General features: G+C 56.9%; 1 protein-coding gene across 3 annotated transcripts; it reads right to left on the reverse strand.

Annotated features, from left to right (window-relative positions):
• Window positions 1-589: 589 nt before the first annotated feature.
• On the reverse strand, window positions 590-23,454 carry HAUS7 (HAUS augmin like complex subunit 7). 3 transcript variants are annotated; one of them, XM_008250330.5, is made up of 10 exons: window positions 23,143-23,454; window positions 22,365-22,480; window positions 18,460-18,527; window positions 15,778-15,839; window positions 9,246-9,337; window positions 8,620-8,778; window positions 8,388-8,484; window positions 7,795-8,004; window positions 6,930-7,044; window positions 590-812 (listed from the first exon to the last, which is right to left on the reverse strand). In XM_008250330.5, the coding sequence occupies exons 1-10, from the start codon at window positions 23,242-23,244 to the stop codon at window positions 742-744; spliced, it is 1,092 nt and encodes a 363-aa protein (XP_008248552.3). In that variant the 5' UTR covers window positions 23,245-23,454; the 3' UTR covers window positions 590-741. The 3 variants fall into 3 exon arrangements, with proteins under 3 accessions (XP_008248552.3, XP_089180496.1, XP_008248551.3); XM_089324370.1 differs by having other exon boundaries at window positions 7,795-8,058; window positions 23,143-23,329; XM_008250329.5 differs by having other exon boundaries at window positions 7,795-8,007; window positions 23,143-23,326.
• Between the last annotated feature and the right edge of the window lie 1,461 nt (window positions 23,455-24,915).

Here is a 24,915-nt window from a genome sequence, read left to right on the forward strand (position 1 = left end):
TGCACACAGCAGGGCTTGGGGGAACAGGGTGGGGCAGGCAGTAGCGCAAGAGCCCCTCCCACTACCAGCAGCCCAAAGCGGGGCCGAGGCCCCAGCACTCATGCCTGTGCCCGCTCAAGGGAAGGGGGGGCGGCTGTGACAGGCACATTGCTCAGGAGGTACTGGGTCAGCCCAGGAAGCCGGGAGCAGCTTCCTGGACAACCAGTCGGGCCACTGGCAAGAATTCCCCAGTCCAGCCCTATGCTGTGGGCCCTGGGAGGCAGGGGGAGGAAGCAGATGCCCCGCCTGCAGGCCCCGGGGCACCACATGGAGGGCAGCTGCGGGGCTGCAAGGAGCCCTCCTCTGGACTCTGAGGTTGCCCGGGGGAGGAGGGGCAGGGAGACAGGAGGGTGTGGGGCCCAGGCTCTGCGTACACGCAGCTGGGGTCAGGGTACAGCAGAGGCCTCTGGGGCTTAGCAGGTGCCGGGGAGGGAGAAGTGGAAGCTTCAGGAGGCCAGCAGCCGGGGGTGAGGGGGCACAGCTGGAGCAGTCGCAGGGAGAGTAGGACACAACGCAGAGTGACGCAAGCAAAGAACAGGCTGGAAGCAGCTTTTCAGATCCTGAGGTTTCCTTTCTCTTCAAGAGCCCTCCCACAAGGCCAGAGGCTGCAGGCAAAGCAGGGCGACCCGGACAACGTCGGGGCCGCAGCTGCTTCTGCTGCGAAGGCTCCGCGGCGCCTGCCCGTGGCCATCGCCTTCTGTACTAGCCCGAGCCCTGGCGCAGGCTGTCACTGGAGACCGTGTATGTCTGTGTAAGTTCCTCCATTTTAGCGGCTGCAAAGAGAAACACAAACAGCCAAGTTAGTACACTGCTTTCTGGCCTGCAGGAGGCCACGACAGGCCGTGCCGGGGTGCCCCCCCCCCCGCCGCCGCCGCCCTCCCTTCACGGTCCTCCGCAGGCTCAGGAGCAACCGGGGTGGCAGAGGGGCTGGGGACTATACTTGCACTGTGGCCCGGAAACTTGGAGCTGGGAGCTGCTAAGGAGACCCACTGGGGGTGCTGGGCCAGGGGCCCTAGACTGGGGCCCAGCAATCACAGTACAGAGGCTGAGGCTTAGGCCAGGCCATGTCTGACGCGTGCAGCAGCCCTGGCCGCGTTCATTTTCATCAGATGAACAGCAGGTGCACAGAGCCAGCTGCCCGAAGGCTGTGCGCAGGGCAGGGCACCGTGACTGCCCTAACAGTCAGACGGCGCCTCCGGGCTGAGGACTCAGTGCCTTGCGCCCCGCCCGAGTTCCGTTCTTCCTTCGGGTTTTCCTGCTTACACACACACACCCCTAGTGTTTCCCCCAGCCCTGCCCGTCCTCTCCCCTACTACTGCCCCACTACATCAGTCACATTGGTCTTTCACAAGTCAACATCATTAACACTGACACAGGGCCTGTGCTGAGGAGTGACTCGGGTGAGGGGCTGCGGGCTGATGCCCAGGTAGCTGGGTCCTCGTGTCGCAGATGCATTCGTTGAAGACTCTGGCCCTGGCTGCTCGTACTATCATGTACTAAAAGCAAAAATCAACATATCATGCTATTTCCTGACCTGTCGCAGCACAGAAATCTGGCTGAGTACAGCGGGTCAACTGGAATCCCAATGGGGACCATGCTCAGCCCACCCCCTAGATTTAGTGGGCTTCCTGTCGCAACCTGCATTTCTCTCCAGGCTGTGCTGTCCTGGGCTCTGGCCTGCCTCTCTTATATCCTTGATTTTCCCAGCCTCCAGCCCCTGGCCGCACCCAGTCCTGAGCCCCACCCCCACCCCACCCCCCGCAATTCTCCGCCCGGCCCAGTGGTCCTGCCTTGCCCTAACTCTCCGCAGAGCGAGTGGAAGCCAAGAAGCATAAAGCTTGCCCATAATTTTGCATGTACTCTGACTCAGAACCGTAGCCTGCCCAATGGGATTGCTATGGTACAGAGTGGGGCTTGGAGGAGGAGTCTCGTGGGAGGAGCAGACGGGGCAGCCCTCACAACACCATACATCCGAGACCAGGAAGCCGTGGGCCTCGCCTGGGCTGCCGCCAGTCACAGCGGGAAGCTAGGATCGCACAGCTCCCGGGCACCCCTCACATCCCAGCCGTTCACTTCCCCCTCCTGGGCAGGTGCAGCACCTCGGCTCCTCCTCAGTCCTCAGAGCACCGCCAGGTTTTCTAAATGTGCTCAAACCCTGGGCATCGTGGGGCAGGCCTGGCATGTGGCGAAGGAGAATGGGCAAGGCCCTCACTTCAGGGCCCCAGTGTCACAGCACGCGTGGGGCACACTGCCGCCATAAGCCCAGTGCTGGCACCCAGGCCGCTGGGAGAAAACAGCAGAGGAACACAGCCTGTCTGGTGGGAGGGCTGGAGGCGGCCATGAAGACCAAGGCCGTCCATGTGTCAGGCGGAGGTGGGACAAGCGAAGGGCCACTGCTAGCAGCCAGGAGCACACACTTGACACTGACTCCTGAAGACTGGCCTTGAACCAAATCAGAAAGCTGCACTGACCAGCGCTGAGTCAGCAGCCAAGAGCAAGGCTCTCCTCCCCTCCCAAGTCCAGTGCACCTGTGCCATGGTCCCAGGTGAGAGGCACTGTGTTAGGAATATTAGTGATCATTATTATAATAATGGCAGCATGGATTATAAGCAGCTTATTAACGGCAATTACACAGAGAGAGGTGAGAATGAGCAACGGGCTGATTAGGGCCAGTGCTCTAATAACCTTTAACGTGGAGGACTCTGCTGCCAGTTTCCAAAGAGAGGCCTGAGCCTGGGCCTGGGCCTGAGCGGCGGCCTGGCCGAAAGGGACGACCTGGGGATGCGGCAGTGGAAGACGTTTCTCGCCAGGTGCTGATGTTGCTGCTACCTGAGGGCTCGGGCAGCCACTGGGGCAGCCCAGAGAGTAACCCAAAAGCCGGGACTCTCAAAGGTCATGCACACCCAGAGCTACGAAAGCACCCAGGAGAGACCTGAGAAGGCTCTGACCTCTCACCTCTGGCTGACCTTGAGGCTCTGAGCAAGCAAGATATGCAGAAGGAAAAGCGTCAACTGCCTACCTGATCGCTGATTAAAAAAAAAAACAAACTGGGGCCGACACTTGCTGGCATCCCATACGGGCGCCTGTTCTAGTCCTGGCTGCTCCTCTTCCGATCCAGCTCTCTGCTGTGGCCTGGGAAAGCAGTGGAGGTTGGCCCAAGTGCTTGGGCCCCTGCACCCACGTGGGAGACCTGGAAAAAGCTCCTGGCTCCTGGCTTCGGATCGGCCAACCTCCAGCCATTGCAGCCATTTGGGAAGTGAACCAGCGGATGGAAGACCTCTCTCTCTCTCTCTCTCTGCCTCTCTGTAACTCTGCTTTTCAAATAAATAAATTCTTTAAAAAAAAATTAAAGAATAAAATAAAATTCATCTATACCAACAGAAAAGCTCAGAAACCTTCAAATAGGATCCATGCTGAGACACATTACATCAAACGGGCCGAGCCAGAGACGAGCAGAGCTTCTTCTGCTTCTTGAACGGAAAGAAGGGAGTGAAGAGACTCCTCACACACAAGGTCCGCAGTAACATTAACAGCCGGCTTCGCAAGTAGGAAAGCAACACGCTGTCAACCAGGAATTCTATATCCAGAAAAACTAGCCTTCAAAACTAAAGGAGAGGGGCCGGCGCTGTGGCTCACTTGGTTAATCCTCCGCCTGCAGTGCTGGCATCCCATATGGGTGCTGGATTCTGTCCCGGTTGCTCCTCTTCCAGGCCAGCTCTCTGCTGTGGCCCAGGAAGGAAGTGGAGGATGGCCCAAGTGCTTGGGCCCTGCACCCACATGGGAGAGACCAGGAGAAGCACCTGGCTCCTGGCTTCGGATCAGCGCAGCGCACCGGCCGTAGTGGCCATTTGGGGAGTGAACCAACGGAAGCAAGACCTTTCTCTCTGTCTCTCTCTCTCACTGTCTAACTCTATCTGTCAAATAAATTTAAAAAAAAAAAAAAACTAAAGGAGAAAATTAAGACGTTGTCACTTAAAAAAAAAAAAAACGGGCTGGGAGCTCGTCACCAGTGGATCTTCTCCCCACAAAGTAGCAGAGGTGGGCTGAAGGGAAACAGTACAAACCGCAACTCCAATCCACATGGACAGAGCTCTCCGATAGGCGGGCGCTCAAATACGCGTGCCCCAGAGCGGAACGTCTGCGTTCAATTCATGGCTCCGGCCCCTGACCCCAGCCTCCTGCCAGTGTATACCTGCGAGGCAGTGGTGATGGCTCGAGTAGGTGGCTTCCTGCCGCCCGCGTGGGACCCAGCTTCAGATAGCACTATCCACTCGACAGCGTTTAAGTTAAAAGCTACTGTACATCAAAAGCCCACATGAAAGGTACAGCTGAACTAGAAAAATCAGTAGGACTTAAACAGGCCCCTCGCACGGGAGGAAACGTGCACAGTTGATAAATCAAGAAGAAAGGCTAAGCTTGCTAGTTGTTAAACACAAAATACAGACAACGACACAGCATTCGCCTCCTACAGAGAGGCACCAGTGAGAAAGCGGAACCAAAGGAGGAACCGAGGAGCATGGAGCAGTGAGGTGTCTGACGGTGCTGCGGGGACAGGCAACGAGGCAGCAGGCAGCCGGGTGCCTGGGAGACACACACACGCATCCACACCCGCACCCGTGTGCTCCCGGGGATCCCACTCACACGAACACAAGCTGCAGCTAAGGACCCCGAGCCGACACCAGCCACTTGTCCGTGAACAGAAGGGACAGGCACAGGACAAAAACCCGGGCAGCAGGAGCTGGCCAGCAACAGCCCATTGCCCCTTCTGAAAAGTTCAGCTTTACTGAAACCCAGCCAGACACATTCGTTCTATGGCTGCTTTCAAATCCACCAGAACTGCAGAGCTGGGGAGTTGCCACAGCGACGCAGGGCACACGGCAATCAACGTGAACAAAATACACACGACAGAGGGGAAGCTTCCAGGGAAAAAGTGTCACCACGTCAAAACAGCCATCACTTGGGGGCAAGAGAGCATATGATAGCAAGGGGCCCCTGGGGGTCTAGCTGGCCACGCCCTACTTCTCCCTCACTGTGAAGTCACCTGAGCTGGAATAACACAGGGAAAATGCGAACCAGCCCCACACACTGACATTCCCTTCACGATTCTAAGTTCTCTTATTAAACCAAACCTTTCCGCATGTGTATTTCCACTGCAATACTGAAAAAATAACTTCCTCAGATTACAAAACGGTTAATTCAAGTCAAAGATACAATTTTGCCCCCATCCAATATCAAAAAAAGTTAAAAAAAAAAAAAAGGCTCAAATGCAGTTGCGGAGCCTGGCTTATTGACTGGCCTTTGGGCCCTCCATCATGGGGACGTAACGCGTGTCTGAACACGGCCACGGCATCCTGTTTACAGACTGGAAATGCACAGGCTAAGTCAGCTGAGCAGCACCTGAAGCCTACAGCGAAGGCTACGGAGACAGGCAGCACCTGTAAACACCTGGCTCATCTCTGCAGCCTGGGAGCTGCACCTCCGTGTAGCCAGGCACCCCCTAGCGTTAGATGTTGGAACTGCGTCCACCTTGCACTAGCACAGCGGCACAGGGGGCTACATCCAAAAGCTCAGGGAGAAAATGGAATGGAGAGGCCAATGTTGGTGCAGAACGTTTGGAAATCCAGCATCTGTGTGACGACCCCTCAAAAGCAGCCAAGAGCTGAGAACGACCTCGAGACAGTGACAGCACATGTCTGAACGCAAGGATATTTGGCAACAAAAGCTGTTACCTAGGACACCTGGGAAAGCGCTTACAATCAGGTGAAAGGGAAAGAACACGATATCAAACAAACTATGCACGTGTTACGCCTACACCTCATTTATAAAAAGTGTAGAAATGGTAATGCTAAGAAGGGAAAGAACTGAAAGAGACTAAAATCCTAACACCAACGAGCCCTGGGAGTTTCGCCTCTGCATGTCTTTGGATTATCCTAATTTTCTACAGTGAATGCTTTTATTCTATAACCCACTGAAATTGTCTTCCAAGAGAAGGAAAATATGTATGAGAGAAAGAGGAAAGGAGCCAGCTTGTGGCCCAATGGGTTACACTGCTGCTTACGACACCAGCATCCCATATCAGAGCGCCAGTTCAAATCCCAGCTGTGTTGCTTCCCATGCAGCTGCCTGCACGTGTGCCTGGGAAGGCAGCACAGAACGGTCTAAGTGCTTGGGCCCCTGCAGCCACATGGGAGACCCAGATAGAGTTCCAGGCTCCTGGTCTCAGCCTGGCCCAGACCCAGCCATTGCAACTATTTAGAGGGGGAACCAGCAGATGGAAGATCTCTTTTTCTTCTCTCTCCCTCTTTCTCTGCCACTTTGCCTTTCAAATCAATTAAATAAAAGCAGAAGCTGTGGGCTGGCACTGTAGTGTAGCAGGTAAAGCCGCCACCTGCAGTGCGGCTTCCTATATGGGTGCTGGTTCTAGACCCGGCTGCTCCTCTTCTGATCCAGCTCCCTGCTGTGGCCTGGGAGAGCAATAGAAGATAACCCAGGTCCTTGGGCCCCTGCACCCACATGGGAGATCCGGAAGAAGCTCCTGGCTCCTGGCTTCAGATCAGTGCAGCTCTGGCTGTTGCAGCCAATTGGGGAGTGAACCAGTGGATGGAAGACCTCTCTCCCTCTCTCTCTCTCTCTCTCTCTCTCTCTCTCTCTCTCTGCCTCTCCTTCTCTCTCTGTGTAACTCTGACTTTCAAATAAAGAAATTTTTTAAAAAAAGGAGAAGGAGAAGGAAAACAAAGACAGACAGAAAGAAGGAAGGGAGAGGGGGGAGGGAGGGGCAGGAGGAGGAGGAGGAAAGACAGAAGGCGCTGAGCAGAGAAAAGAGAGTGCCCGCATGCGGCAGGCCCAAAGGGTGCCGGGAGCCCCAGCAGCCCGGCCCCCCGGCCACATACCTAGACTCTTCACGGAGCTGCTGCTGCCCCAACAGATGGGCTCGCCCTGCTGCTTCTTGGCCATCTCCGTGGCTTTCGCAGCCGTGTCCGTGATCTCTACAACCGCTTTCAACAGCTGGCGGGGAGGGAGGGTGGGGGTGCACATTCAATCTCTGCTTCCCACTCAAGGTCACAACCGAGCACGTGGCTCTCGTCCACAAAGACAGAACTCCCAGAGGGAGAGTGGCCAGAGTTCTCCACCTGGCAAGCCCTCCCTGCGTGTGCTCCCAACCCAGCCCAAGCACAGGGCAGGGCATGAAAAAAAAAAAGTGTCCCAAGAACCAAGGGCCTTTGTGACAGAACACAGTACCCAAACCACCCATCCAGGAGTCTCGCAGGGCAGGCTGGCCAGATGGTGGGAAGATTTGGCACCTTCCTGTTAAAATAATGTGCGCCTGCATTTTGCCTTGGCTGCTGGGGATCTGCAGGGCAGAGCCAGGTGGTCAGTGGACAGTGACTGGGAGGGCCTAGCAGCCTGAGTGCGCTCTCTCCCGTCCTGCCACAGCTGGCTCACGGGCCCGGGCCTCGCTCCATGGGAGCACGGTGTAAAAACAGAGCGCCACCAGCACAGGGACAGAAGCTGCAGGCTGAGGCAAGCCAGCAGTACACAAGGCTCTTCGGGGCCCGCCGTCTCAGCTGAAGTGCAGCGGGCTCTTGGGGACCACGCTTTCAGCCCTTGCAGCTCACAGGAACAACGTCTGCCCCATGCCGCTGCCAAGCCCCAGTCCCTGATCCCAGCCCTCAGGTCCCTCACTGGGGGCAGCAGAGACCCCTGAGTGCAAGCAGGGCACAAGCCGCAGGTGTGGGGGGCAGGGCTGGACCTTACTTGGCTACAGGAAGTCAGAGTCTGCGACACAGACTGGACCGTGGGGCCGCACAGGTGCAGGTCAGGGCGTCGGCGCTGGCAGCACTCACTCAGCTCGTTATCGTAGACTTGGAGGAAGGCCAGCACGAGCTGGTGGAAGTCAGAGGTGACCAGGCGCAGCTTTTGCTCCAGGGTGCTCATGTCGGTCCCACTGGCGGCGGCCCCTGGCTTCTGCTGAGAAGCGCACCGTAAAGCCAACGGGGCCAGCGGGGACTGCAGCGAGCCCTGCTTGGCAACACCCGACAGACAGGTCAGCCCAAGGAACAGACCCGCGACGTAAGAGGAGGAGGCTGAGCCCAGGAGCTGCTGGCAGGGTCGCAAGCCACAGAGTGTGGGAAGCCGGGAGCTCAGGCCGGGCGAGGGGCCTGGCTTCCAGGCCAATCCCTTCCCTGGAGAAAGCTTCCTGGCTCTGTCACCTTCATGTGCACCAAGTACCCAGCACGTTCTAGAAGCCCCTGGGTCCTTGTATGAGCCATCTCACATGAGCCTCACGACAGAGCATGCTGGGTAGGTGACGTCACTCGACCTATGACCCAGGAGCCAGCGTCCCTCACCTCTGCCCTGAGTGTCTGCAGCTTGGCAGTACTCTCCCGCAGCTGCTTGGCCAGCTCCGCCACCTTCTCCTCCTCTGACCGGGGCGAGGGGCTGGCACTGCAGGGAGAGAAGAGGGGACATGCTCAGCTCCCACTGCCACGGGCACTGGGCACCCCGAGGGGTGCACACCCAAGGGTCTATCTGAGGTGACAGAACCACGCAGGGCTGCCCCACGCCTCCCGGAACACCCACCTCTGCCGCTGCTCGCTCTGCTCCTCAAGGACGGGCTGCACGTCCAGGGGCCACGGGTCCCTCCGGGGACTCAGCAGCGCCTGCAGGTGGGAGCTGGAGAAGACCTCCTGCAGCAGCTCCTCGTTCTTCTCCCTGGTGTCCTCCAAGTGCTCCTGCAGGCTGCAACGGCAGCGCCACGGCCACACCGTCACGGGGCGCAGCGCTGGCCCGGCAAGCCTGCGTCCCCCACGGAAGAGCCAGCGGGCGAAGGAGAGGCAGCGAGGCCAGGCCAGCCCAGCCCGCCCCGCCTCCGCCCGCTGGGGCTGCTCCGAGCAGCCCGGGCACTCACTCTCCTCCTGTGGGCCCAGCCTGACTTTCGAGGCCTCTATCACCCCTTTTGACAGCCCGCCCAGCTCTGTGGGCAGCAAGCCAGCACCCACAGGACACGGCTGCCCCTCGCTCACATGGTGGCTGGCCCCACAGACTGGCCAGCCAGCTCCCCGGGGCGGGGGGCGCAGGGATCCTACCTCAGCTTGCACCCCCGGATGCTGGACCAGTGACGTGGCTGCTGCCACCACAGGGGAAAAGCAAGTCCGCACTGCTGCAGATGCAGGACTAAGACGAGCCCATCCACGGGCCACCGTTACCTGGAGCAGGTGGAGCCTCCGACGCTCAGACTGCGGATCACGTCGAGCAGCCGGTCCATGAAGTGCAGCTGCTTCCAGGGGCAGGCGCAGCCCTGGGCAGGGAAGACCGCACACTGGCTGACTACACCTAAACAGGCCTCGCCGCACATGCTGCCCCAGCTGGGCCGCTGGGAACGACGGCTGGGCCCAGCAGCCTCCAGGGCCGCAGCCACAGAGTCCAGGAGCAGCTCGGGGAGCTAGGCCACGCAGGCTACCGGCCCCGAGGGGCTGCCACGATGCTGGGACAACTCTGCTAAGTGCCCGGCACCAAGGGAGCACTCAGGGATGTGTGCTTGCCACACAGCAGGGCCCGCAAAGGCAGAACACAGCCCACGAGGACCCAATGGTGGCCTGCTCCCAAGAGCCACCTCCAAGACAAGGCCTGTTCTTGGCTGGCGATACAGAAGCCGATGGGCACAGCCAGACAGAACCCAGCAGGCGCCCAGAGGGCAGTCCGGAAGGCTCCAGGCCACCCGAGCAGCCCGGACAGGGAGTGGCGGTCACACAGTCACACTGAAGGGTGAGGAGCAGACCCGGGGGCAGGGGCACACTCCGCCCTGAGGTTGGCAGCTCGCCCCCTGGCGGTGGACACTGAGTCTCATGGCTGCAGCTGCCTGGCGTCCTGGCGCGCCTAGCTCCCAGCTGCCACCCATGTCAACGCAACCGGTGCCTCTGGAAACTTCCGACTGCACAAACTCAGCCTGCCACTGGCTTCCCAGACCTCCTTGCTACCTTCGGTTGACTCACTCCCCTCATCTGCCCAAGGGTAGCCCCGGGGTGGGGACAGGACACTGTCTAGACAGGACATGGCTCAGACAGAAATGTAACATTGAATGTCACTCCGGACCTCACAAGGCCTTCGCCAGACACCCTCCAGCTGCCATCCCTTGCTCAGCCAACTCCAACGGCCCCCTGCCACAGCGCCAATGCCTGGGAAGGGGGAGACGGCCTGGTCAGCGAGCCCATCTGCAGGCCGCATCCCAGTGGCCAAGGGAGCCCTCTGTAAAGGTCGGCAGAACGAATGTGCAAAGCCTCCACCCCCAGCCCCCTTCCCCGCTCCAACCTCCCCATCAGCAAATCCCATGCGCTGGGTTCAGTCCAGTCACTCCACCTGCCTTCTACACCACCACCACCCAGGCTAGCAGCCATGGGTGCTGGGGCACTGCTACAGCCTGCCAGCAGGTCTCCTGGAAGCAATGCCTGCCCCGTGAAGCCACCACCCTTGTCCCTGCAAGTGGCCACTGCCACCCTGGGGCCTCCCCCAGTCTCCAAAGCCCTGCCTGGTCTACACCCACGCTCCCCGCCCCCAGGACCTTTGCACACTCTCTCCTCTGGCACTGTCTTTCCAGAGCTGTTCAGGGGATGTTAGGACGCACCTAAAAGAAGCACCGTCCCCATTAGCAGCCATTTGCTATTCCCGACACCCCAGCTCGGCCATAATCTGTCTCTGTGCATTTGCCTCTCCCAGGCGGTCGCTATAAATGGGCTCAGACGCTGCGTGGCCTCTGGTGTCTGGCTTCCTTCACTGGGCACAGTGTCTACAAGGACAACCTGTACCACACCACACCACACCACACCACACGCCTGAAGTTCATGTTCCATTACTGCTGATCCGGTCACCAGATGACGGGCATTTGGGTTCTTTCCATTTGCAGGCTGCGGTCAGAGCTTATGACCGGCCGTGTGCCGCACGTTTTCAGTTCTGTTGCCTGTGTCCCCAGGAGTGGAACGGCGTGGCCGTGTGCTTATTCCACGGCTGCTCTTCTAAGCGGCAGCCAGACGCAGCTGCGCTCTTCTACGTTCCTCTGAGCTGACTGGCCATTTGCATATCTTTAGAAAAATGTCTCTTCAGATTCTTTGCCCATTAAATTTTTTTTTTAATTTATTTGTGAGCCAAATGTATCCGAAAGCTCCAATTTGCTAGTTTAGCCTCCAAGTACCTGCAACAGCTGGGGTTGCAACGGTTGGGTTGGATTGGCTGAAGCTGGGAGTCTGGGGTAGAATCCAGGTGCCCTGTGTGGGAGGCCTGCAGGCATTGAATGCAGGCACTGCAAGGTGGAACGCAGGTGTGTTAACTGCTAGGCTAGACGCCTGCCACTCCCCCTCGCCACCCCCTCTCCCACCCCCCCCCCATTCCTGAATTGGGTTTTGTCTGTTTCTTATTGAGTTGTAATTCTTACGAGATCCTGGAAACACAAGTCTCTTACAAGCTAAACAACTTCCAGACATTTTCTTAATTTTAAAGCAGTCCCCGTGTTTGCTACACTCGTGCTGGTGGCTTTGGGCCAGTGAGGGTCTCTAGCACTAGTGGGTTCCTGAGCCCCTCGGATGTGACCATGAGTCTCGCGTGGCTGCCTTGCTCAATGTGGTCGCCACTGTAACTGTTCTAGGCCTCTTCAGGGCACACGGCAAAGAAACCCATACATATGCGGTTTTTAAGTTACAATAGCTCCAGAACCAACACTGATGTGTGCAATTACAATTCAGGGCTCCAAAGGGCCAGCATCCATTTGCTCGTTGTAGTCCACAGCAAGGAATGAGAGCGTGAGAGGTGCTACGGCCACCCGGAGGGAACTTGCGAACGCTGCACAGGGCCTGGGTCCATTTCCACGACACAGACAGAGGCCGTAATCAGTGGCGGTCAGGGCCAGTGGGGAGCAGGCAGTGACTGCTTTGTGGGCAGGGCAGTCTCTTTTCAGCGTGATGAGCAGATTTCCAAACAACATCATGCGGGGGCTCTGCAGTATTGTGAACGCGCCAAATGCCACTGACTCGCATGCTTTGAAAGGGCTTAAAAACTGAGCACAGCAGCACTTTGGGAAGATGAGAAAGTTCTGAAAGTAGATGGTGGTAATGGCCACGCAACCAAGTAAATGTGTTTAACGCCACTGGACTATGCATGTGAACATGGTTACCATGGTACATGTCATGGGATGTGCATTTTACCACAACTGTTTTTCTGTTTAAAAAAAGAGTAGAGCACCCTCAAGGCCTGCTGGGAAATCTCTTAAATATGATTGCAATGGTAGATTTCGCACTATGTAGATTTTAGCACAGCCAAAAAATGTGACAAGCCTTAAGAGTAGGGAAAGGTTCCTGTGGCAGGAAGGATGGAAGGCACCCCGACCTGAACTCAATCAACCTCAAGGCCAAAGCTCAGAGAGACTGGGGATGAATCCCTGGCTTGCTCCGGAGACGTCAGCCAGGGACAGTGAGGTGCAGGCATCCAGACTGTTCCTGCTTTGTCCCGCCACCCCTGCGACATGTCATGGAAGTGGGTAGTTGCTGGTTGAGGAACAGCAAAGGGGAACCCCAAGGAACTAGAAAGTATCAAAGATGCAGCGGAGGGAAAGAGCTTGAGAAAGTGACCCCCAAATCCGTGAGAGGACGCAGGCAGCCTAGCAAGACCCAGAGTTAAAGCAATGCTCAGAATGTCCCGGGTGCAATCCAAAATGACTGGGCCCCCGCAGAAACCTCCAAAGTAACTCACATGAGCAAAGCGAAGCAAGAGACCCCAAGGACCAGATCACACAAACACTGGAATGATCGCACGAGGATTTTAAAGCAGCCAGTATCCAAACACTTGAATAAGCAATCAGGAATGCTCTCGAAGCAAAAGGCAAAAGAGAAAATAGAGCAGAGATGTCAATGTCACGTCATCACTTCCCCGATGATGCAGGGACAGGGTGGAAAATTACGACTACAGGTTAAGCAGCCCTAATCTGAAACTCTGAAACCCTGTTTGTGAACACCAACACGAAGCAAGTGGAAAATCCCAGCCCGACCTCACGCAGGCCTGCGCAGGAACAGTCTATAAAATGTCCTCAGGCCATGCGTGTAAGCTGTTTACAGGCAACAGAGAAAAAAAGATGGAAACGTGGAGAGCCCCTGTGGTATCTGTGTCACGGGAGGCCCGGAGGGAGAAGAGAAAAGCACGTGGTGCTGAAAAACACGCTTGGAGAAATGATGGCGGGACTGCTCCCGATGTCAGCGAATGGCACAAACGCACCGATCTGAGAAACTGAGGGAATGCACACAGAGGACCTGGGCCTGGCACAACCTCCTCCGACGGCGATGAAAGATGCCAGGAGGAAACGCGCACACTGTCGCATGAAGCACAGACCCACACAATCATCTCAAAAGCTGCAAAGGAAGCAGCGGACAGAAGCCATCCTACGTTCTGGTTGAACCCACGGAACGGGGGCCGGTGCTGTGGCACAGCGGCTTACACTGCCACCTGCAACATCAGCGTCCCAGATGGGCACCAGCTCAAGTCCTGGCTGCTGCACTACTGATCCAGCTCCCTGCTAATGCACCTGGGAAAGCCGCAGATGGCCCAAGTCCTTGGGCCCCTGCACCCACGTGGGAGACCTGGAAGAAACTCCTGGCTCCTGGCTTCGGCCTGGAACAGCCCTGGTTGTTGCAGCCATCTGAGAAGTGAACCAGTGGAGAAAGATCTCTTCCTCTCTCTCTCTCTCTCTCTCTCTCACTGACTTTCAAAAAAAATAAAAATAAAAATAAATAAATAAATAAATAAATAAAAAAAAAAACAAGAATGGAGGAAGAGCATGAAATTTACTCAGCCTGAGAAAGGCATCCACAAAATCCTGCAGTTAAGACCACACTCGAAGGTAAAAACCGGTAGGAAGCACTTGCTCAGACCAGGAGCAAGACAGGATGCATCTCCCACCACTCCTGCTCAGAGCAAGTGGGCAGGAAGCGAAGTCAGCAGCTCCCAGGTCCTTGGGCCCTGCACCCGTGTGGGAGACCAAGAAGAAGCTCCTGGCTCCTGGCTTTGGATCGGTGCAGCTCCAGCCATTGTGGCCATCTGGGGAGTGAACCAACGGAAGGAAGACCTCTGTCTCTCTCCCTCTCCCTCTCCCTCTCACTGTCTGTAACTTTACCTTTCAAATAAATAAGTAAAATCTTAACAACAAACAAATAAAAGCTCCCAGGTTGCCAAGGAAGACAGAAAACTCTCTCTCATGCACGCGTCCCAGTGCTCCATACAGAAAACCCTAAGGAAGCCACGAAACACCTGGAGAACTACAAATAAACAAGATAAAAATGAAATTAAGGGGCAGGCATTGTGGCGCAGCACGTTAAGATGCTGCTTGGGCATCCACAGCCTATATCAGAGTGGCTGGGATCAATTCTCGCCTCCACTTCTGATCCAGCTCCCTGCTAATGTGCCCGGGAAAGCAGCAGAAGACGGTCCTTGGGCCTCTGCACCCACATGGGAGATGTAGAGGAAGTTCCTGGCTCCTGGCTTCGGTCTGGCACAGTCCCAGCCATTGCAGCCATTTGGGGAGTGAACCGACAGGTGGAAGATCTCCTGTTCTCTCTATCTCTCTTTCTCTAACTCACGTTTCAAATTAAAAAAAAAAATCTTAAAAAGAAAACTAACACAAAATCGATCAAAGGCCTAAACAGAAGAAAACACAAGTATAAATCTTCAGTACCTTGGATTTGGCAATGGATTCTTAGATACAGCCAAAGCACAACCAACCAAAGAAAAAAGTAGATCAGACAGACTTCATCAAAAGTACAATGCTTTTACCCCAGAGGACACATTGAAAAAGGCAAGACAATACACAGCATGGGGATAAAAATACTATAAATCAAATATAAGATGTGACTTGAATCCAGAATATATAAATAATTCTTAGACCTCAACAGCAGAAAGTCAAGTGATCCCATTTAAAAGGTGGCAAAGACCTCGTGTGCAGACATTGCTCCAAAGAGGACAGATACGCGGCCAAGAAGCTCGTAAAACACGAGCAACACTGCTAATCCCTAGGGGCAGGCAAACTGAAGCCACAGCAAGACACCGCCTTACACCCACCGGGACGGACGCAGCCACACTAATGAAACCGGGACATCAGGAGTGCTGGCAGGGCCCGGGGAAGCGGCAGGCCTCCTTCGGCGTGGCTGAGGAGGTCGTGTGGTGCGGCCGCCAGGGGAGACACTTGCGTGGCTGCTCAGCAAGGTAAGCGGAGAGTGCCCGTGCCACACAGCGGTTCCGCTCAGGCCATGCAGCCAACAAGTGAGCACATGTGCGCATGCGGCAGCAGCAGAATTCACCACGTGCAAGTAGCTATCAACATTCAAGAGATTTTAGGGGTGGGGGCTGGGGTAGAGTAGCAGCCGCTGTGCAGAAGCTCTTGGGCAGGCAGTCTGCGGGGGCAAGTGCGTGGCCTCGGGAGGCAGCAGCCTGCGTTTGAGGCCGGGCTCTGCCACCGTGTGACCGTGGGTGAGTTGTCACCTCATGTGAAATGAGGTTAAGCCAGACACCTCCTGCCAGGGTGGCTGTGACAATTACTGGCATGTAGTATGACGTCGTCAACCTCCACAGCCACCCTCCTCTCCTCCTCCATGGGCCCTGGCAGCTCTGCTCCGCTCCGCTCCCATCCCCACGCGGGCAGCACCCAGAGCCCCGGCCAGGGCAGGAAGCGTGCACAGCTGCGGCGGGGACAGACGAGGGCCTTCTTACCTTCAGGAGCTCCTGGTCGTCTGGCGCACACAGCATGAGCTCATGGCCTAGCTTCACCATCTCTGCGGAAGCACAAACCCCCGTTACCGCAGACACCCACTCTAACACAGGAGAATGCTCGTACACGCTGGCGGCCAAGGTGACGGCGCTGGCAGACCCTGAAGCCCAAAGGCGGTGCTTGTACACAGAGCGGACAAGGCGGGTTCGTGGACAACACACAGGGTGCCAGCGCTGCCTCTGGCTCTGTGACCTGCTCCCAGGCACTACCCTCTCTGGGGGCCTCCTTGCCTGGAACAGGGCTGAATGCCTGGGTCTCTAAGCCTGGCTGCTGAGGCCACCAGAGGTCAGGGAACCTCCACGACCTGCCCTGTGCCACCCCTGAGAGACCTCGGGAGGCTGCAGTAACAGGAAGCAACACCGCATCTGTCAGCCTGGCCTTTCATACCACCACCTCCTATGAGCTTGCCAGCAATTCTACAAGGTGGGCCTTGGTGCCACTTCACAGATGGGAAACCTGAGTCCTTGCCCAGGGCAGACAATGCCTAGCCACATCTTCCAGGGCCCCAGGCCATCTGCATAGAGTACAATGCCAGGACTCAGAGCCAGAAAGCCTGGGCAGGCCTGACTCCACCCCCCACCCCCCCCACACACACCCCTCAGCAGAAAGCAAAACCCTGCAGGCACCTGCTCTAGCAAGCTCCGGCAAGAAGGGAGCAGAGCGGTGATGCCACACGTTCCACAGAGGCTGGTGTGCTCCCCAGGCCGTAACCCAAATCCTCAGGTCCCCCGACCCCTGTCTTCCCCTCAGCAAGTGCAGCTGGCCCTCCCGTCACTACAAACGCAGGATCTACCCACAGCAGCCCTCCCTCCCCATCTCGCACCTGGATCAGTCACTGCAGGAGCCCTGCGCTGCTCTCCCTGCCTCTGCCCAATGGCCCTGTTCTCCGCACAGGGTGCCCAGGGAGCCCGTTCAGCCCTACATCAGACCACAGCCTTCCTTGGAGTAGAAGCCCATGCCCTTCTGTGTCCCACAGGACCTGGCCTGACCTCCCCTTCCCTTCCCCTTGCTCTCCACTCTGCTCCTCCTCCCTCAAAGCTGCCAGGCACAGGTATACCGCAGGCTCTTTGCACCTGCTGTTCCCTTATCCTGAACGGTATTCCTCCTGCTCTCTGCCGGCTCGCTTCCCCTCTTTGTGCCTTCGATGTCAACAGGACCACCCTTCCCGTAACCCTCCAATCCCCACTGAACTCAGCCCTCACCCTGGCCACATGATGCTGACACAATACTGCCTTCTTGGTTTACTGTCTGTGTCTCCCAGCTACCATGCAAGCTCCATGAAGGTTGCAAAATCTACCACTGTGCCCCCAGCACCTCAAACAGTGCCATGCACTGTAGTAGGGGCTCCTTCGGCATTTGTCAGAGGGGGGTGGGCATTTGGTGCAGGAGTTAAGACGCACTTGGGATGTCCACATCCTGTATCAGAATGCCTGGGTTCAAGTCCCAACTCCACTTCCAGCCCCGCTTCCAGTTAGTGTTACCCTGGGAGGCAGCACTTGATCCCTGCCACCCACCTGGGAGACCAGGCTAAAGTTTGAGGCTCCCACCTTCAGCCTGACCCAGTCCCTATTGCAGGCATTTGAGAAGTGAAGTAGCAGATGGAAGATCTTCTGTCTCTCTCAATCAGATGGAACACCCATCTCTCTTCCCCTACCCCCTCTTTTCAAATAAGTAAAAACTGAATGAATTTATAACTTGAAACAACAATACTTGTCAGATGAATTCAAGAAGAATCCTAACCCCCTACTTGTCCTGGTTTTCCTGCTTCCACTCTTTGACAGGCCTGACACCCAGCACACTCTGATGAGCGAGACAAGGCTGGGAGTGGGAAAGGCTGTGGCCATGATCATCCTGAGGGCTAGGGTCAGTGTGTGTGCCTGGGCGTCAGCCTCTGGGCGGCCCATCAGTAGGACTGTGCCAGACACAACAGCTCCAAGACACAACATCACATTCTCCTGGCGCTTCCCAGGTGCATGGACAGCTGTCTCTAGATCACCAATCTGGCAATGCCGCCTGGTGCGGACAGCAGTTCCAGGGTCCGCTTTACCTACCTTGGAGTGGTTAGAACAAACACATGTTCATCCTGAGTCTAGAAAGTTCTACCAACATCCACAAGGCTCATTTTTAAGTTGATAATTTTGTATGGCCCACAAGTGATGTTATAAATATCCAAGTGGGGCTGGCACTGTGGCACAGTAGGTTAAGCCACAGTCTGCAGCGTCGGCATCCCATATGGGCACCAATTCAAGTCCTGGCAGCTCCACTTCCCATCCAACTCCCAGCTAATGTGCCTGGAAAAGCAGGGGAAGATGGCCCAGGTACTTGGGCCCCTGAAACCACGTGGATGAAGCTCCTGGCTCTTGCTTTCTGCCTGGCCCAGCCCTGGCTGTTGTGGCCATTTGGGGAGTGAACCAAAGGGTGGAAGATTCTGTCTCTCCCTCTCTCGCTCTGTAACTCTGCCTTTCAAGTATATAAAATAAATCTTTAAAAACAAACAAAAATGTCCAACTGGCTCTGGGCAAAAAAAGGCTCCCCACTCCGCTAGAACAATACATCAGTCCAACGGACAACGCACTACAAGTCCAGAACCAGAGCTTACCAGCAAATCCCACAGCGAGACCTACCTCGGATCTTCAGCTCCGGCGGGGCCGCCTTCAGTGAGCTGAACTTTTCCTGCAAGGAGGGGCAGGCTCTGCGGGCAAACAGCGCAGGCAGTCAGGCCCGGGAAAGCCAGGGAGCCCCCCGCCGACCCTGTGCCCATGCCACACGCCACTGAACTCTTTTAACTTGGTAAACTCTACGCCATGGGAAGTGCATCTCTATCAATTACCAGATAAAAGATACTTCAGAAAGCTCACCTGGGAAATGGGAATTTGAACTCTGAAAATAATTCTCACAGTACAAAAGACAGGGCAGCAAGTGCGCAGCAGAAAGGGCCCATTCCTCCATTCCTCTGAGCTCATCCTTGGACGGGTGGCACAGGCCACTCTGCAGGGTGCCCCCCCCAGCCCCCAGCGCTGGAAGAAAGACCGCAGCCACCTTGAGGTCCCTCTGTCCCAGACTTTGGGCTGGTGATGCCAGGAGCTGGCTTCCTGCCATGCACTTCCAGGGCCTAATAGATCTCTGTGCCACAGCCAGCGAGAGTGGAATGAATGAGCGACCGTTGCCTCTACATCAGTAAATGCCGATGCTTTGTTCTTTCCAGAGAGGGCAGGAGCCTAATCCACAATTTAAAGCAGACGTCGGCTCACAAGCAGGACCATTTCCGTAAATAAAGTTCTACTGGCACCCAGCCTCACCACCAACATCGATTGGCCCTGGGTGGAAAAATCTTGCTAAGCGGATATCCAGAGCCGGCGCTGTGGTGCAGTGGGTTAACGCCCTGGCCTGAAGCACCGGCATCCCATACGGGCACCAGCTCCTGCCCCAGCTGCTCCTCTTCCAATCCAGCTCTCTGCTAATGGCCCAGGAAAGCAGTGGAAGATGGCCCAAGTCCTTGGGCCCCTGCACCCACGTGGGAGACCCAGAAGAAGCTCCTGGCTCCTGGCTTCGGATCAGCCTGTCTCCAGCCATTGCAGCCATCTGGAGAGTGAACCAGAGGATTGAAAACCTTTCGCTCTGTCTCTCCTTCTCTCTGTAACTCTGTCTCTCAAATAAATAAATAAATGTTAAAAAAAAAAAAAAAAGATGGCAAATGACACAACTCCAGCCTTCCGCCAGGTCTCAGTCCCAAGCTCACGCCCAGCACAGTGGCAAGGCCCCAGGATCGGCTGCTGAGGCTGCCCTCGCTAGGGAGCCACCATGGCAGGCCCCCAGTGTCCAGAGAGAGGCTCTGTCCACAGGGCTACGGAGGCTGGCCTCCACCTACTAGGGGCCTGCCAATCCAGCATGGTGGGGAGGTGCACACTGGCTGCCCACAGAGTGGACTCACTGCCCCACTCCAGAGCCACACTTGCCCAGGACTGCAGGAGGGAAGCAGCCTGGACCCAGCTGCCTTGGCCGCATCACCTGCCTTCGTGCCTCCTTAAGACACCCCACACACACACAGGGACAGGAAGAAGACGGGCTGTCACTGAAGTTCATCTCACAGCAGGGAGCAGAGCCGAAACCAACAGCGCTCAAGACCTTGAAAGCACCAAAGAAACCCCATGAAGCCTGGACCGTGGCAACCCAGGGGTCCGCAGGGCTCGGGCCCACCCCACAATGAGGGCCAATGCGCAGCACACACTGAGCCCTCGGCCACTGCCAGGTACACGTTCCAGGTTCCACCGGGATAAGGTATAAAAGGCAGCCCTGAGTAGGGGAAGACAGCACGCAGCCAAGTGCAAAGTCAGGAAACGTGAAATGTGCAGGAGACCTGCAAGCTGTCCCCTGAGGACCCTTCAAAGGCCTAAGACACTGTTGCCACGTGCCACGGTGTGCTATGTTCCCGGGCTACTTCTTCAAAGGTGTTGGTTTCTGGTACACAGAGAAGTACTAGAAGCATCTGGGGCCACAGCCTTCGCCTGCTACCTATCCACCCTTCTCCAGCCAACAGAGCACCCTGGCTCCCAGCCGGCCCCCAGCTTCTGCCTGAGCCCAACAAATCTGGGCCTCATCCTGGGACCTTGCTCAGGACCCTCCCAGTTGGCCAGGCACTGCCCACCACTGTCTCTCTTCCCAGGTTCCTGGAGCAGGCACTGGTCCCTCCAGGACCGGCAGTGGCTGTCACAGAAGCCATCTGCCACACTGAACCAGGTTCCTGCCATCTTTGCCTGGGCTACTGGTCTCCTGCCTCCAGCCTCTGCCCTCCAAATCCATCTGTCACAGAGCCCCTGAGTCACCTCGCCAAATTGCTGATTTCAGGAAGTCACTCCTCTGCTCCTATGCTTGCCCTGCACAGGGCATAAAGTTCAAAGGCCTTCACGTGTCTTGTAAGGCCCCAGGTGGGCTGCCCCAAGCTGCCACTTGGGCCACCACTGCCAGCCCCCCAACACACACACACACCTGGAGTTCCTGCTCCTGTCCAAACAAGCACCTATCATTTCCTCTGAAATCAAATGCCACCCCCTCCCAGCCCAATACCAGGACCTGCACCTGCTAAAGCCCCAGCCCCTTGAGGGCCACTGCAGCCAGGAGCACCTCCCAGTGGTGCACGCTCTGTCGAGCCAGACCGGGCAGCGGGCCAAATGAGCACCGACCGGCTGAGGACTGTGGCAGGCACTACAGCTCACACAGTTCTGGGTGCCCATGGAGAGAGCAGGAAGGCGTTTCACTCTGTGAACAGGAGGTAGTTTAAAATGAAACGTGACAGGGCCAGCGCTGTGGCATAGTGGGTAAAGCAGCCGCCTGCAGCAGCAGCATCCCATAAGAGTGCTGGTTCTAGTCCCGGCTGCTCCTCTTCTGATCCAGCTCTCTGCTATGGCCTGGGAAGGCAGTGGAAGACTGCCCAAGTCCTTGAGCCCCTGCACCCACGTGGGAGACCCAGAAGAAGCTCCTGGCTCCTGGCTTCAGATCAGTTCAGCTCCAGCTGTTGCAGCCATCTGGGGAGTGAACCATTGGATGGAAGACCTCTCTCTCTCTCTCTCTGCCATTCAAACAAATAAATAAATAAATAAAAATATTTAAAAAAAAACGAATTGGTATGTGAGCTCTGGGTATTCGAAGGCTGTGTAGGAGTGATGTAGAACATGTAGACACCTGAACAGTGTTTTCCAGGAGGCAGAACAAGCTCAATGAGAGAAAAGGCTTATGAAGCAGTGGTACACTGAGGCCTAAGGAAAGGCCTAGAAGGTGAGAGGGAGGCAGAGGTTCAAATATCGGGCTTCTGCTCAGGCCCCTCTCTCAACACCAAGGGTTGGCAGGACACAAAAAACTGCAATACTGGGGCTGGCACTGTGGTGTAGCAGGTAAAGCCACTGCCTGCAGTGCCAGCATCCCATATTAGCGCCGGTTCGAGTCCTGGCTGCTCCACTTCTGATCCAGCTCTCTGCTGTGGCCTGGGAAAGCACTGGAAGATGGTCCAAGTGCTTGGGCCCCTGCACCTGCATGGGAGACCAGGAAGAAGCTCCTGGCTCCTGGCTTCGGATCAGCCCAGCTCCAGCTGTTGTGGCTAACTGGGGAATGAACCAGTGGATGGAAGACCTCTCTCTCTTTCTCTCTCTCTGCCTCTGCCTCTCCTTCTCTCTGTGTGTAACTCTGACTTTCAAATAAATAAATAAATCATTTTTAAAAAAGACTGCAATATCAATAGACCACGGGCATTCCAGTGAGGTCTCTGAGGACCACACCAAACACCGTGAGAGCCAGTGACTCCCAGTGGGGTTGGCACAGACCTTCTCCACCCAAGCCTCTCAGAAGTCCAGCTGAGCACCCCAGCGAGGGGACACTTCACCCCTAGTCTGAGCACACCCGCAGGGCCAGCACTTCTTATGCACCGGGCTGCTGCGGCAGCGTGTGCAGCCCTGTGGGAGGAGAAGCCCCATGCTGCCAGGGTGGGCTGGGAGCTGCCCCGGGCACCTACAGGAAAAAGAAGAAACCTGGGCATTACCGTATGCACATCCATTCCAGAATCTCCAAGCGGTACTTGGAGGGGTTGCACAGCAGTTCCTGAATCGTCTTTGGTTCTGTGATGTACAGGCCCTCCAGAAAGGAGCATTTGAGGTCCTGGGCAAAGAAAAGCAAAGTCACAAGCTTTTGGAAGCCACCATCACACCACGGTGGAGCGGCGCTCAGGACCCCTTCCTGCACACCCATCTCCCGCCCCGTGCTCTCTCTGTGCTTTGCCAGGAGTTCCAGTCTCCTAGAGCCCGCCGCCTTAGAGTCGCCCCTCGGATCCCTGGTGACAGCAGGACTAGGAGCAACGCCTCCGTGTGCGCTTTCAAGCTTCAGCTCCCGGCCACAGCTGGCAGCAACAGGAGGGATGAGGCGGGGCCGGGGAGTCGCTAGCAGCCGAGTGGACCCGGCACAGCTCCCTGACCTGTAGGTCCCGGGTTCCTCACTGTGGCTCCTGACACCCAGCCTAGCGCCCAGGTCCCACCTGGCGCCCATCTATCCCACCGCCCAGGTCTCCCAAGCTCCTTGAGGCCAGGGTCTGCGTCTTCCATCTCTGTACCCGCCCCGAGCGCCCAGCCTGGGTCTCGCAGAGTTCGGTGCATGACGCTGGCCCCAACTACCAGGCACAAGCCGTAAAGGCAGGAACGTGCAGGGCACGACCGTGACTGGTACTGCAGCTGCATGGCGCCGCCGACCTCCACAGCGATCGCGTCCGGGCTTCGGACAGGGCACTGCCCAGGACGCCCGGGAGTGGCTCCCTAGGCCTGAGGCACCTTAAGCTTCTGGAACACCTCCACGGCCGCTTTGAACACGCTGTCTTCGTTCTCCTGGTAGCAGTCGCCGACGCCGCCGACGCAAGATCCCTGCCCCGCCATGTTTCGCGCTCTGCCCCGCGCCCCGCCCACAGTTCCGCCTCACTGGCCGGCCTGGTTGCCAATCACGCGCCAGGCCGGCACTCGTTTGGGGCGGGAGCAGAATCTCCGTGCTGTGGCCCACCTCTCCCCGCCAAGCCTTCCCATTGGGCCGCGTCTTCTCCGGAGGCCGCGCGCGCCGGGCTCTGCACCACCCGGGAGACTGAGCACAGCGGTGAGGGCGGGACAGGAGGCGGGCGGGGTGGATCTAGCAGGAGCTCACTCGGTCGCGGGCCCAGCTGGCGGCGGTCCCTACAGGCAGCCAGGAACTAAGACATGTAGAGGCGAGGCTCCTCCGGCAGGGGGCGCTCCCGCCTTGCTCGGGTTCTCCCTGGCCGCTGTCGGCGGCGGGGCGGGGCACGGTCCCTGTAAGGGCGAAGGGAATCCTTGTGTGCAGAATGGAACTGGGACTTGAGCAATCCATCTGCCACCGAGGGGTTCATCTTGTGTTTCTCACGCTCCTGCTATATAGTTAGAAGTTTATTGACTTCAAGCCCAACCTCACTACTCATAGCTGTGTGACTTCGGATGGGTAAGCAAACCTGTCTGTGCCTCCGTGCCTTCCGCTAATGGAGACAGTGAGAGCACCTAACTCCCTGGATTGCTGTTGAGCATGACGTGAGGTAACAAATCCTACCAAATGCTTACAAAAAGCGCCGTGAAAATGGCTGCTGCATGGTTCTTCCCGGCCCTGCTTCTTCGGCTCACCGCAGCTCCTTCCCGCTACGACAGCGTTTTGTGGTATCTCTCGGAGCCCTGAAACAAAGTGAGTCTGGAATGGGTTTGTCAGTCGTCCGTTCCTGAGATCTGCAAAGTCCCCAGCTCAAGGAATGCCCCCAACCCTGAGACCTGCTGACTGCACAAGACAGGAAGGAGCTAGAAGGTGGCTGGTGCCAGCAGCCTGGAGCCGGCCCTCCTCCGTGGCCCACCCTGCCATCTCCTGCAGGGCGGCGTCAGGAGGCAAGTCTTGGGAGGACGGACTGGGCAGGAGCCAGGGACTACCTGGAGGGGACCTCAGCCTGGCCGTGGGAGGCCCTGCCACAGGCCCCGCTGGCCTTGGGCAGGGTCTGATCCTGACGGAAAGTTCTGGAATTTCAGGCTGTTTGAAGGACATGGAGCCTCTAAACTGGAGCTAAAGGGACCCGGGGAGACAAGGCACAGCAGCCCCAGCCCACCGCCCGGAAACCTGCAAAGCGCCTTCAGGGCTCTTTCCACCCCACAAAAGGCTGCTGCCTTGGGCCCTTCTGGAAACTGAGAAAGGACTTTGGGTTGCTTTTTTAAAAATTTTGTTCCTTTTTTTCTGTTTTGATTTTTCTTTCTTTTTAGAAAATTTCATTTCGATCATAGCCCCAGCCCAGACGTTCAAATTCTTGTGGGTTTGTCTGTGGCTCTTTCCTAGGACTGGGGAATTTGGCGGGACCAACCATGGCAGTATGGCAGCCCCCACCCCCGCCACCCTCCCTATATCCTTTGCTCCTGAGGATCAAGAAGAGACCAGCCCCTGTGTATTCTGGAAGAAAATTCCCCTTCTCCACCCATTTCCATGGAGCCAGTCCACTAAGCAGGCCTTTCCCCAAGTCAGCAACTCTGTCAAGGGGACAGGGTGGGACGTGGCAGCATCGGCAGGGCCTTGGC

The sequence above is a fragment of the Oryctolagus cuniculus genome, chromosome X (assembly GCF_051225735.1).
Source record: "Oryctolagus cuniculus isolate XC-2025 breed Fujian yellow rabbit chromosome X, ASM5122573v1, whole genome shotgun sequence".
NCBI lineage: Eukaryota > Metazoa > Chordata > Mammalia > Lagomorpha > Leporidae > Oryctolagus > Oryctolagus cuniculus.